Source organism: Salmo salar, chromosome 13, assembly GCF_965601325.2.
Source record: "Salmo salar chromosome 13, fSalSal1, whole genome shotgun sequence".
Taxonomy (NCBI): Eukaryota; Metazoa; Chordata; class Actinopteri; order Salmoniformes; family Salmonidae; genus Salmo; species Salmo salar.
In genome coordinates, this window is record NC_138303.1 from 13875042 (window position 1) to 13887500 (window position 12459).

At 42.7% G+C, this 12459-nt stretch overlaps 1 protein-coding gene across 1 annotated transcript in view; it reads right to left on the bottom strand.

Annotated features, from left to right (window-relative positions):
* Window positions 1-36: 36 nt before the first annotated feature.
* Window positions 37-12459, bottom strand: part of mfsd2 (Major facilitator superfamily domain-containing protein 2) — a 17793-nt gene continuing 5370 nt past the window's right edge. The window contains 10 exon segments of the mRNA NM_001139904.1: window positions 37-596; window positions 1057-1233; window positions 1535-1678; window positions 4515-4627; window positions 4731-4814; window positions 4919-5002; window positions 5120-5241; window positions 5352-5442; window positions 5792-5979; window positions 11991-12069. Of these exon segments, the coding sequence (NP_001133376.1) occupies window positions 554-596; window positions 1057-1233; window positions 1535-1678; window positions 4515-4627; window positions 4731-4814; window positions 4919-5002; window positions 5120-5241; window positions 5352-5442; window positions 5792-5979; window positions 11991-12069 (1125 nt within the window). The 3' untranslated portion in view covers window positions 37-553.

The following is a 12459-nucleotide window of genomic DNA, read 5'->3' on the forward strand; positions in this document are numbered from 1 at the left end:
TAGGTTAAAATACTTCAAATAAAATGTTGATCTTGATCCCTTTGAATATAAGTGGTTTATTACAAACATGCAAAGATATTACTCTGAGGTCCTTGCATCCAGTGAACAGTATTGGACACCAGTGGTTCCCAACCAGGGCTATTAGGACCCCTGGTGGTACCTGGCCTACCTACAGGGGGTACTTGAGAAGATCCATGAGACCATAGCCATTCTGGTAAATATATACATGGGGTACTTCAGGGGTAGTCTGGGCAGAGAAAAATTCAGTTGCTGGTACAGTAACAGAAAAAGGTTGGGAATCACTGCTGTACACAAAAGTGATTACAATGGTTGGATAAGAAAACACACACATACACACATGCAAAGATTCAATATATAGGCTGAGTCAAGTGTCTGTGTTTCTGCCTGTGACCATGACAATCATCTTCCGTGGTATAAACACATGCGAGCTGCTGTGAAATAGGCAGCAGTGTCCTAGCATGGTGCCAGATGAGGCAAGACACTGACAGATGGACGTTTCCATTTAGACAGGCTGGCTGTGTCTGAGCGGAGTCTACAATCGTACTGCCTCCATTACTTGGAATCCATCCACTTTCCTGTAAAGACCAATATGGCTTGGTAAGTGAAACATGTCATAGAACACGTCATAGAATTATCAGGAAAGCTAACATGTCTTCCTAGCATTTAAAAAAAAAAGTAAATATATTATGATATCATTCAAGCACATTTTTATAAATCATACTGTAGATTCTATTATGTACATTATTTTCATATTACTATTTTTATTACTTTTTTTAATCTACTTTTTATTACTACTTGTTATTTTGGTACTCTTGTATTTGTCATTGTTGAGGAGCATTAGCAAGTAAGCAAATCGCTCTACCATGTGCAGGTGCCCAATAAACTTTTATTTGATTTGCGAGAAAAACAAAAACTAGACAGCTACAGTGATCTACCACTAGATGTCAGTCTAGCATCCAATCAGTTCAACCAATGAATCCAAGTAATGTAGATCTACTGTAGGGTATTGGGACTATCAACAGGATGGAAACTCACTCTGCTTTCTGCAGTTCCCGCTGGATCTGGCAGCGCCGCTCCTCATTGATGGGGTAGAAATAAAACAGCACCAGACCAATGAAGAGGAGGACGACGGGCACAGGGGCGAATAGGACCCGCAACGCTGTGATCACAGCTGGGTTCTGCCTGCAGGCCCCAGGCTTATACCCTGCAAAGCTAAGGGTGGGAGAGGAGGGTTACACTCGGTAGACAAGCAGTTACAGAGGGGAAACTCTTCTGAAAGTGCTGCCGCACTACAGATAGAATCCAAGTATTGGTACAAATATAGATTGAATCATGTATGGATTTATTTTCATCAACATGACTCTTCATTAGGTGCTGTTTAGAGATATGACAAAGGTCTAAACAGCACACAAATGAAGAGTAATGTTGATGTAAATAAATCCAAACATGATTCAATTTATATTTGTACCAATACTTAAGACTCTAATCTCCAATCCCTGCAGGTGGAACTCACTGTAATGCCAGAGTAGAGATGCCCACAGACATCCCCCCTCCAAACTTGTTGAAGAAAACATAGCAGGAGTAAAACATGGGCTCCAGGTCTGTACTGGTGGTATTCTTCACCTTGAAGTCATCAACTACATCTGGCAGCATAGACCTGCACACAGACAGGATGACAAGGTACTGTGTGAGAATGCATTGTAGACTATTTCACTAAATAAATAACACATTTATTACTGTCCCACTTCTTCCTTCCTTCCTTTAGTAGATTATTTAATAGTTATAGTAAAACACAGATGTTTCTCAGCTCAGAGAGCACTGCAGACCATTTCTTAACTTTCCTCATGACTCATTAAGTCTTTAAGAGTGTGGTCTCCAATAGCTGTGGAAAAATAAGAATCTCAGAGTGTGGTAGGGAATCCCCAGTCCAGAGTGTGTGGGAGGGAAGCCCCAGTCCAGTTACCAGGGAGACAGGGCCATTATGATAGGCTGTACTGACCTAACTGTTTATATAGTGTCTTTGAAGATAGAGAACTCTAGAGCACTGTTTCCTGAACTCGGTCCTCAGGACCCCAAGGGGTGCACGTTTTGGTTTCTGACCTAACACTACACTGCTGTTTCAAATGAACAAAGCTTAATGATTATTTGAATCAGCTGTGTAGTGCTAGAGCAGGCCTGGGCAGCTCCAGTCCTCTGCGCCTGATTGGTGTCACAGTTTTGCCCCAGCCCCAGCTAACACACCTGACTCCAATAATCACCTAATTATGATCTTCAGTTAAAAATGCAATTAGTTTTAAATCAGCTGTGTTTGCTAGGGATTGGGGTAAAAGTGTGATACCAATCAGGCCCTAGGGATTTTTTTAATTATTATTATTTTTTTTTTAAGTTTGCACAAATCTTTATTGAACTTGCTGTAAATAACAGTAACATGCAAAACATAAACATAACATAACATAACAGCCAGAGGGAATCCAAAGAAAGAGAAAAAAAAAAAAAAAACTACTATATCAAATCAAATACAGACATATATCGAATACATTTTTTTGACATTGTTTTGTATACGTTTTAAAGATTCTACGTACTGTTCCAAATCAGATAAAAAAATTAAGAAAAGGGGCTTTTTCTTCATAAATTTTGATTTATGGATAAAAGATTTTCCTAATAAAATAAAGAGATTTATGACATACGCACGTTCAATTGTGGAATCAGTGTAGTAAAATAATATGTCAAACTTAGTAATATCAATGGTTGTATGCAATTTGCGGCTAAGATATAGTTTTACATCAGTCCAAAACACTTCACTATATAAACAATTACAGAATAAGTGTTCAATAGATTCAGTTTCTAGTTCACAAAAACTGCATTCACTGGTAACGTCAAATATATATTTAGAAATCAAGCTATTACACGGATAGCATCTATGGATTATCTTAAAGGAGATCTCCTTTACTTTATTGGTCACCATAAATCTGTGTGGAGTGAGCCAAGCACGGCGCCAGTTTACATCAAACGATGAAGCCCAACAAAATATCGCAGAGGGAATAGACTTCCTGTAGAAAATATCCCTTATTAAACGATTGTTGAATTTCGTATCTAGTAGACCAATGCCATTCACCTGAATATCGCTTACAATCGGAGATATTCCAAAATATGCATTATTCTGAAGTAAAGTTTTTATCCCACTAGGTATAGCTTTAATAACAGTGTCATATTCCTTGCTTGAAACCTCAAAGTTGTATATTTCCATAAATTCTCTCCGTGTAAATAGATTCCCACAGGCCCTAGGGATGGGGGTAAAAGTGTGATACCAATCAGGCCCTAGGGATGGGGGTTAAAAGTGTGACACCAAATCAGGTCAAAAACAAAACGTGAACCCCTTGGAACTGAGGTGGGAAACCCTGCTCTAGAAGTTGCCTATCATTGTGATGAAATCAAGAGGTAAGAACATATTTCTCAGGACAAAGGCAAGTTGTGGCTCCTTAATGAGACAGAGAAAGTCAAAACAGTATTATGCATATTCATATAACATGATATTATTATGGGTGTAATAGTAGGAGGGTGTTTTACTTGTTTCTTGCACCAACATAATGAGGGGGGTGGTGGGGGCGAGCCGCCAGGGTTAGTGCTATGAGTCATCAGGTGTGACCGTGTGGTGTGGCTGGAGGCCTGGACTAGTTACAGTATGCTACAACATGTCAATGTGTTTTATTTAACCATTATTTAACTAGGCAAGTCAGTTAAAAACAATATTATTTTTTTATAGTATTTTATTTACCCCTTTTTCTCCCCAATTTCGTGGTTACAGTCTTGACTTATCGCTGCAACTCCCGTACGGACTCAGGAAAGGCAAAGGTCAAGAGCCATGCATCCTCTGAAACACGACCCAACCAAGCTTCTGCTTCTTGGCACCAACAAATTCTTATTTACAATGACGGCCTATGGGACTCCCAATCAGGGCCGGTTGTGATACAGCCTGGAATCGAACCAGGGTCTGTAGTGACGCCTCTAGCACTGAGATGTAGTGCCTTCGACCGCTGCGCCACTCAGGGGCCCTAAGCCATTGAACATGTAATGGTACTGTAACTCTAATGCTTGTTAATACTATCATTTTAGTCATCACATTTATCGTGTTTTGACCTACAGTGCATCTGGAAAGTATTCAGACCCCTTGACAAGGTTGTAGCGTCATACCCAAGAAGACTCACGGCTGTAAATTGCTGCCAAAGGTGCTTCAACAAAGTACTGAGTAAAAGGTCTGAATACTTATGTAAATGTGATATTTCAGTTTTATATTTTTGTAAATTTGCAAACATTTCTAAAAACCTGTTTTTGCTTTGTCATTATTATGTGTATTGTGTGTAGACTGATGAGGGCAACAAAAAAACAATTTAATCAATTTTAGAATAAGGCTGTAACGTAACAAAATGTGGAAAAAGTCAAGGGGTCTGAATACTGTCAGAATGCACTGTATGTGTACAAACACAAACTCTCACCAGGGCAGCAGGTAGAGTGCCGATAGACTAGACCCAGATATGATGGACATAATGATGAAGACAGGCAGGTTGCTCTGTATGGACGCAATGACCACAAGGGCTGGTGCATACATCTGAAAAAAGGAGAAATAACAGACAGAGTGATAAAGGAAGTTCAAAATGTCAAGGATCAGGTGAAACATATACATAACCACGTTCTTGTAAAAAGGAACTTACACAGAGTCCTATGTACAGCGTTGTCTTCTTCCCCAGTCTCAAAAGCAATGTCTGCCACAGAGGGATGGACAATGTGGCAGCTGTCTAGACAAGGACACACACATACAAAAAAAAAAAGACACTCTTGTTACCTAAACCAATGCATGAACCTACTCTGAATTAGTGTCAAACGTGGTTACTTTACTCACTAGCAGGATAAGGACGAGGTGTTGGAAGTAGGCCCCCAGGCCTGCAGCATGGGTACAGAAGAGGGCGAAGTTTCCTTGAGCCATCTGGGTAATGTTGCCGTGACAGGAAAGAAAGAGAATATTTTAAGTCATTAACATCTCCACGATCATCATCATCATCATCATCATTACACACAGCCCAGACCCTAGGGCAACCCTCACCTGGAAGGCAAGCGAGGCAAAGAGAAACCCGAATACGAGATTCACGTAGGGGGTGTGTCCCACCACCATCTTCATACCTGCCAGGTAGGGCATACGGATACGGTCCAGTGTACTGAGAGGAGCTGGGGTGAAAAGTGAAACAAATCATCAATAAATAGCCTGATGTCTCTCATACCACAGTCCAATTTTAATGAATCTACATATGACAGAGCACCTAAGAAACCATACTCACCCAACTGCTCCCTCACACCCAGGAAGAGCACAACACAACACAGGAAATAGATTCCTCCCAAAACTAAAGCAGCAAGCACATAAGCTCTCCTCTGAAGCCAAGACAGAAAATCACAAAATATTAAAATCAGCATATCTGTATTAAGACACACAGCAACAAGCTCAGGGGAAAACGTCAAAAGATACTTGTCAGTTCAGACAAGACAACATTAGACTTCCTGTAATGACCACAAATAGGGAAGAACCTATAACTGCAATGCTATTACTGAATTTCTACAGTACAGGCAAATTCTAGTTGATAAGTTCTCTTTCACACTTTTGACATATTGCAGAGAGGAAGTGATGCAAAGATGTCTTCTCAGTTACAGAAGAGTCTGATAGTGATTATTGTAAGAGCGAGAAGAGAAAGACTGTGGGGTTTATGGATATGATGGTCCAAACCGTGTTCTGAAGGGTATCAGTGAGGGGCGAGGAAAAGTTCTGGATTAGGGGCGAGGAGATGTTACGGAGGGAGGCCTCGCTGTAGTTCAGCTGGCTGCAGTCTTGTGCACTCTTAGCATGGTACACCCCCACAATCTGACCCTGAATGGTTGCACCCGCCAGTGTTGCAAACACCTCCATCCCCATTCCTGAGGGAAAAGAACAATTGAAGAGGATGGAAACATATACAATGAAAACATTGACATGGAATAAACCAACCAGGGGTACTAGGAACCCTTGGAGTACCTGGCCTATCCACAGGGGGTACTTGAGAAGACTCATGAGACCATAGGTTAACTGGTAAAATGCACATGAAAGGGGTACTTCAAGGGTACTCTGGGCAGAGCAAAATGTACTTGGTGGTACAGTAACAGAAAAAAGTTTGGGAAACACTGACATGGAGAACAGTGAAGAAGAAATGAGAGGAAAAACATTTTACCTCAGGTGTTTTGGGGGTTAAAACCAAAGATGCCTCATACAGTAATACTGTTTTTAAAAGAGCAACTTTTTAACCTACTTTTCAATATCTCCAGCACAATACCAGCATCAATATTTGTGAAAACGGTCCATTTCTACACTTTGTAGAAGAAAAAAAATTGTTCTACCTGATAACATCAAAATGTTAAACATTTTCAAAAAAGTGATTTTCAAACACTATTATCCCTTTCATACAAATACGTTTTTCCCGACAAGTTTTATCCAGCATCTTCCTTATATCTGAAAGGTATTGTCGGTATCAATGTCAAAACTTTTATTTCTGCATAACTAATAATTTCGGTAAAACTTTGGCCTAAGGCTTAGCATACAATTTTGCCGCAATGCTGAGGCAGCAATCGTTGTAATAGTATTCCCTTGTGTGGTCAAGAACATTTCAGCACCGTTTTTATTGGGACAGCCCCATCACGCTGCTTTGAGACAATTCTGTGGGGTCTTATCTTGATAAATCAATCAACATTTTCACTGAATCTCAGTTTGTATATTGGTTAGGCTACAATTAGGCTGGGGAAATGTTAGCTAAATTGAGGTGAATGCTGCTCATGATCATCTTGTCTAGTTGGCTCATTTATTACAACATTTTACCAGCATGTTACGTAGTTTAACAAGTGGATTATGCTATGTAGTTTAACAAGTGGATTATGCTATGTAGTTTAACAAGTGGATTATGCTATGTAGTTTAACAAGTGGATTATGCTATGTAGTTTAACAAGTGGATTATGTATTTTAAAAAGTGGATTATTTCGCAGTGCCTTAATAGCCTTAGCTTACTCCCGACCAAAAGCCTTCGACTTCACTGACTTAATTGGTTTCTGGCTGGGGAAATAGGTGGAGGTGGTATAGCTCCACATAGTTCATCTTCCACATACAACACCCGTTGTGCCAGTCACATTCTGTTTAAAGGTCCCCAAAACACACACATCCCTGGGTCGCTCCTCTTTTCAGTTCACTGCAGCTAGCGAGTGGAACGAGCTGCAAAAAAACAATCCAACTGGACAGTTTTATCTCCATCTTTTCATTCAAAGACTCAAATCATGGACACTCTTACTGACAGTTGTGGCTGCTTCGCGTGATGTATTGTTGTCTCTACCTTCTTGCCTTTTGTGCTGTTGTCTGTGCCCAGTCATGTTTATTACATGTTTTGTGCTGCTACCATGTTGTGTTGCTGCCGTGTTGTGCTGTTGCCATGTTGTGTTGCTACCATTTTGTGTTTTCATGTGTTGCTGTCATGCTATGTTGTCGTCTTAGGTCTCTCTTTATGTAGTGTCTCTCTTGTCGTGATGCGTGTTTTGTCCTATCATTTTATATCCCAGCCCCCCTACATAAACACCCACCTACATCGGCACACTGCTAGGCCTACGCATGCCTGCATGCCAACGGGAGGTATGAAAAAGCTTGTGTAAAGGATTTCACACTGCTAGGCCTACGCATGCCTGCATGCCAACGGGAGGTATGAAAAAGCTTGTGTACAGGATTTCACACTGCTAGGCCTACGCATGCCTGCATGCCAACGGGAGGTATGAAAAAGCTTGTGTACAGGATTTCACACTGCTAGGCCTACGCATGCCTGCATGCCAACGGGAGGTATGAAAAAGCTTGTGTAAAGGATTTCACACTGCTAGGCCTACGCATGCCTGCATGCCAACGGGAGGTATGAAAAAGCTTGTGTAAAGGATTTCACACCGCTAGGCCTACGCATGCCTGCATGCCAACGGGAGGTATGAAAAAGCTTGTGTAAAGGATTTCACACCGCTAGGCCTACGTATGCCTGCATGCCAACGGGAGGTATGAAAAAGCTTGTGTAAAGGATTTCACACCGCTAGGCCTACGCATGCCTGCATGCCAACGGGAGGTATGAAAAAGCTTGTGTACAGGATTTCACACTGCTAGGCCTACGCATGCCTGCATGCCAACGGGAGGTATGAAAAAGCTTGGGTAAAGGATTTCACACTGCTTGCTTAGCGAATACCACTTCCTCCCGATTCGGCCCCTATCTGGTGCAAACTCGGGACCTCTGCCTCACAAACACACGCGATCGTCCTCCCTCAAGCATCTTAGACGATCGTGCCACCTCAAAAGCTAGCTAAATGAGGTGAAGCAAGCACAAAACTTCAGGCTGAGGAGTTTCACACATCCCTATGTGCTACATCCACCCCTCAAACGTACTCAACAGCGGCCCCAGAGTTGAGCTCAACTGTAGATCCGGGTCACTGTACCACTGAGTGCTCCCGAGTGGCGCAGCGGTCTGAGGCACTGCATCTCAGTGCAAGAGGTGTCACAACAGTCCCTGGTTTGAATCCAGGCTGCATCACATCCGGCTGTGATTGGGAGTCCCATAGGATGGCGCACAATTGGCCCAGCGACATCTGGGTTTGGCCGGGGTCGGCCGTCATTGTAAATAAGAATTTGTTCATAACTGACTTGCCTAGTTAAATGAAACTTTCAATAAAAAATGTTTTTAAAGGATGTCACACTGCTTGCTTAGAGATAGGGGTGTGCTAAGTACTCAGGCAAAATGAGTATTGTAACAGAGAGAATTCTCTGAATATGTATTTTTTATGACAAGTATTTTTTGTAAAACGTTTCCTTTTTTTTACCTGCCAGCAGCATCTCTCTTTCACTCAAACAGTGTGAAGCTGTGTGTGCTCTAAACAACTATTGGCTAAATCTTCTGTCTGTAAATAAATGGATGGGGTATCAGTTGAGCCTGATGCAATGATTGGATTAGAACAAGCTGCTCTCCCTCTGCTTTCATTTCCCCAGACAGACAAACGCACGGCTGTTTCACTCAGTCACTCGTCTCAGGGCACAAGTCTCCCCTTCTCCAAACATTGTGTATAAATCAGAATCCGTTGCTAAGTCATTGTTGTTCAATCCAGTTATTTTCTGGAGACTTTGCTGAGGCCACATGGTTGTTTTAGTCTGTCTACTTGGACTCATTACAAGCTCCTACTTCTTGCTAATATGATTTCTTCTCACCCAGCCATGTTTACCGAGCAACAGATCATTAGAGAATAAAAGGACACATTTAGATTATTTTATTTTTATTTTCCGAATGTTTTGGCATAAGTGTTGAGTCAATGTGCGGGGTTACAGGTTAGTCAAGGTCATTTGTACATGTAGGTAGGGGTAAAGTGACTATGCATAGATAAACAGCAAGTAGCAGCAGAGTAAAAACAAAAGTAAATAGTGCGGGTGGCCATTTGATTAATTGTTCATCAGCAGTCTTATGGCTTGGGGGGGTAGAAGCTGTTAATGAGCCTTTTGGTCCTAGACTTGGCGCTCCGGTACCACTTGCCGTGCGGTAGCAGAGAGGGCAGTCCATGACTAGTGACTGGAGTCTTCAACCATTTTTGGGGCCTTTAAAGCACACTTCCAGGTTCTCCAATCAAGAGTAAATCCGATGAGTATCAAGTGTGATAAAACAGATACAATTACGAGTATGACGAGATCAGCACACCCCTACTTAGTGTTGCACCACTTCCTTCTAATTCGGCACCATACCAGGCGTGAACTCAGAACCTCTGCCTTACAAAAACACGTGACCATCCTCCATCAAGTGTCTTAACCAATCAAGCCACCTCAAAAGCTAGCAAGGTGACGTAAACATGACACTTCAGGCTGAGGAGTAAGTTTCACACATCCCCATGGTGCTACAGATGCAGTCAAGAATGTTGTATATAAACATTGTTCATATAAACAGTGCCCAATTATCTTCACAGGCAAAATATGGTAAATCCTATGTGAAAGCAGTATGTGAGATTTGTGGTGACGTGGAAAAGAAACCTTGGGCTAGAAACTCATTGCAGGTTTTGGAAAGAACTGGTTTGAAAATCAAAAGTCAGTCAATATCTGGTGTGACCACCAGCTGCATTAAGTACTGCAGTGCATCTCCTCCTCATGGACTGCACCAGATTTGCCAGTTCTTGCTGTGAGATGTTACCCCACTCTTCCACCAAAGCGCCTGCAAGTTCCCTGACATTTCTGGGGGGAATGGCCCTAGCCCTCACCCTCCGATCCAACAGGTCCCAGACGTGGTTAATGGGATTGAGATCCTGGTTCGTTGCTGGCCATGGCAGAACACTGACATTTCTGTCTTGCAGGAAGTCACGCATAGAACGAGCAGTATGGCTGGTGGAACTGTCATGCTGGAGGATCATGTCAGGATGAGCCTGCAGGAAGGGTACCACATGAGGGAGGAGGATGTCTTCCCTGTAACGCACAGCGTTGAGATTGCCTGCAATGACAAGCTCAGTCCGATGATGCTGTGACACACCGCCCCAGACCATGACGGACCTTCCACCTCCAAATCAATCCCGCTCCAGAGTACAGGCCTCGGTGTAACGCTCATTCCTTCGACAATAAACCGAATCCGACCATCACCCCTGGTGAGACAAAACCGTGACTCGTCAGTGAAGAGCACTTTTTGCCAGTCCTGTCTGGTCCAGTGACAGTGGGTTTGTGCCCATAGGCGACGTTGTTGCCGGTGATGTCTGGTGAGGACCTGCCTTACAACAGGTCTACAAGCCCTCAGTCCAGCCTCTCTCATCCTATTGCGGACAGTCTGAGCACTGATGGAGGGATTGTGCGTTCCTGGTGTAACTCGGCAGTTGTTGTTGCCATCCTGTACTCGTCCCGCAGGTGTGATGTTCGGATGTACCGATCCTGTGCAGGGGTTGTTACACGTGGTCTGCCACTGCGAGGATGATCAGCTGTCCGTCCTGTCTCCCTGTAGCGCTGTCTTAGGCGTCTCACAGTATGGACATTGCAATTTATTGCCCTGGCCACATCTGCAGTCCTCATGCCTCCTTGCAGCATGCCTAAGGCACGTTCACGCAGATGAGCAGGGACCCTGGGCATCTTTCCTTTGGTGTTTTTTAGAGAGTCAGTAGAAAGGCTCCTTAGGTGTCCTAAGTTTTCATAACTGTGACCTTAATTGCCTACTGTCTGTAAGCTGTTAGTGTCTTAACGACCATTCCACAGGTGCATGTTCATGAATTGTTTATGGTTCATTGAACAAGCATGGGAAACAGTGTTTAAACCCTTTACAATGAAGATCTGTGAAGTTATTTGGTTTTTTCAAATTATAGTTGAAAGACAGAGTCCTGAAAAAGGGATGTTTCTTTTTTTGCTGAGTTTAGAAACACTGCTGTTTTCACAGACACTGGTTTGGTGCTGGAGATAATGAATATGAGGTTGAAAAGTGGCAGAATTGCCATTTAAGGCATACTGTCCATAGACTGAAACCAAGCCAGTATTTTTATTATCTCTAATGCACCCAACGCTTTTTTTTTTACACTGAAGTTAAGGAAATGTGTCCGTGTCTCTGATCCTTGACCTGTTAACTTTAGCTTGCCTTCAGCCAACACCACCTCCACAGCAAACAGAGTTAGTCACCACCAGGAAACCAAACCCTCAAAAGTCAGACATAAACTGACATCCTGTCTGGCCTGCCTACGTCTCTATACAAATAATAATAGTGATAACCACTACATCACAACAAGGGAGAACATTAAGAGTTGCAGTGATGGTTGTACTATCATTGTCATAATAATGTGTTTACTAATCATTTAATCTGGGAAGTCCTGCTAAAATAAAATCATATTTTCCAAGGGAGATCTGAAACAATATCTGATGAGTCATTTAACTCCAGAGGAAGCCTTACTGTAGCCGGTGGCAGAGTCTCTGTCCTTCTGGTCTCCCCCCAGGAACATGTTGAGTGAGGAGTAGGGGACATGGTAGCACTGGAGAGGGAAGAGATGGACTGTAAACACAGGAACAATATACAAAGAAAGGTAAAGTATTTGGCTGTAACCATAGTTCTACTGTTAGGAGTTGGGTGCAACTGAACATTATAAGCGCCGCTGGCAAATTAGAATAGATTGTGGCTAGTAACTTAGTAGTCGCCACGGAGGACCGAGCACGCCTCCATCTACATTGACAGGGCTGTAGTGGAGCAGGTCAAGAGCTTCAAGTTCCTCTGTGTCCACATCACTATGGAATTATCATGGTCCACACACACCAACACAGTCATGAAGAGGGCAAGACAACACCTCTTCCCCCTCAGGAGGCTGAAAAGATTTGTCATGTTTTACAGCTGCACCATTGAGAGCATCTTGACTGGCTGCATCACC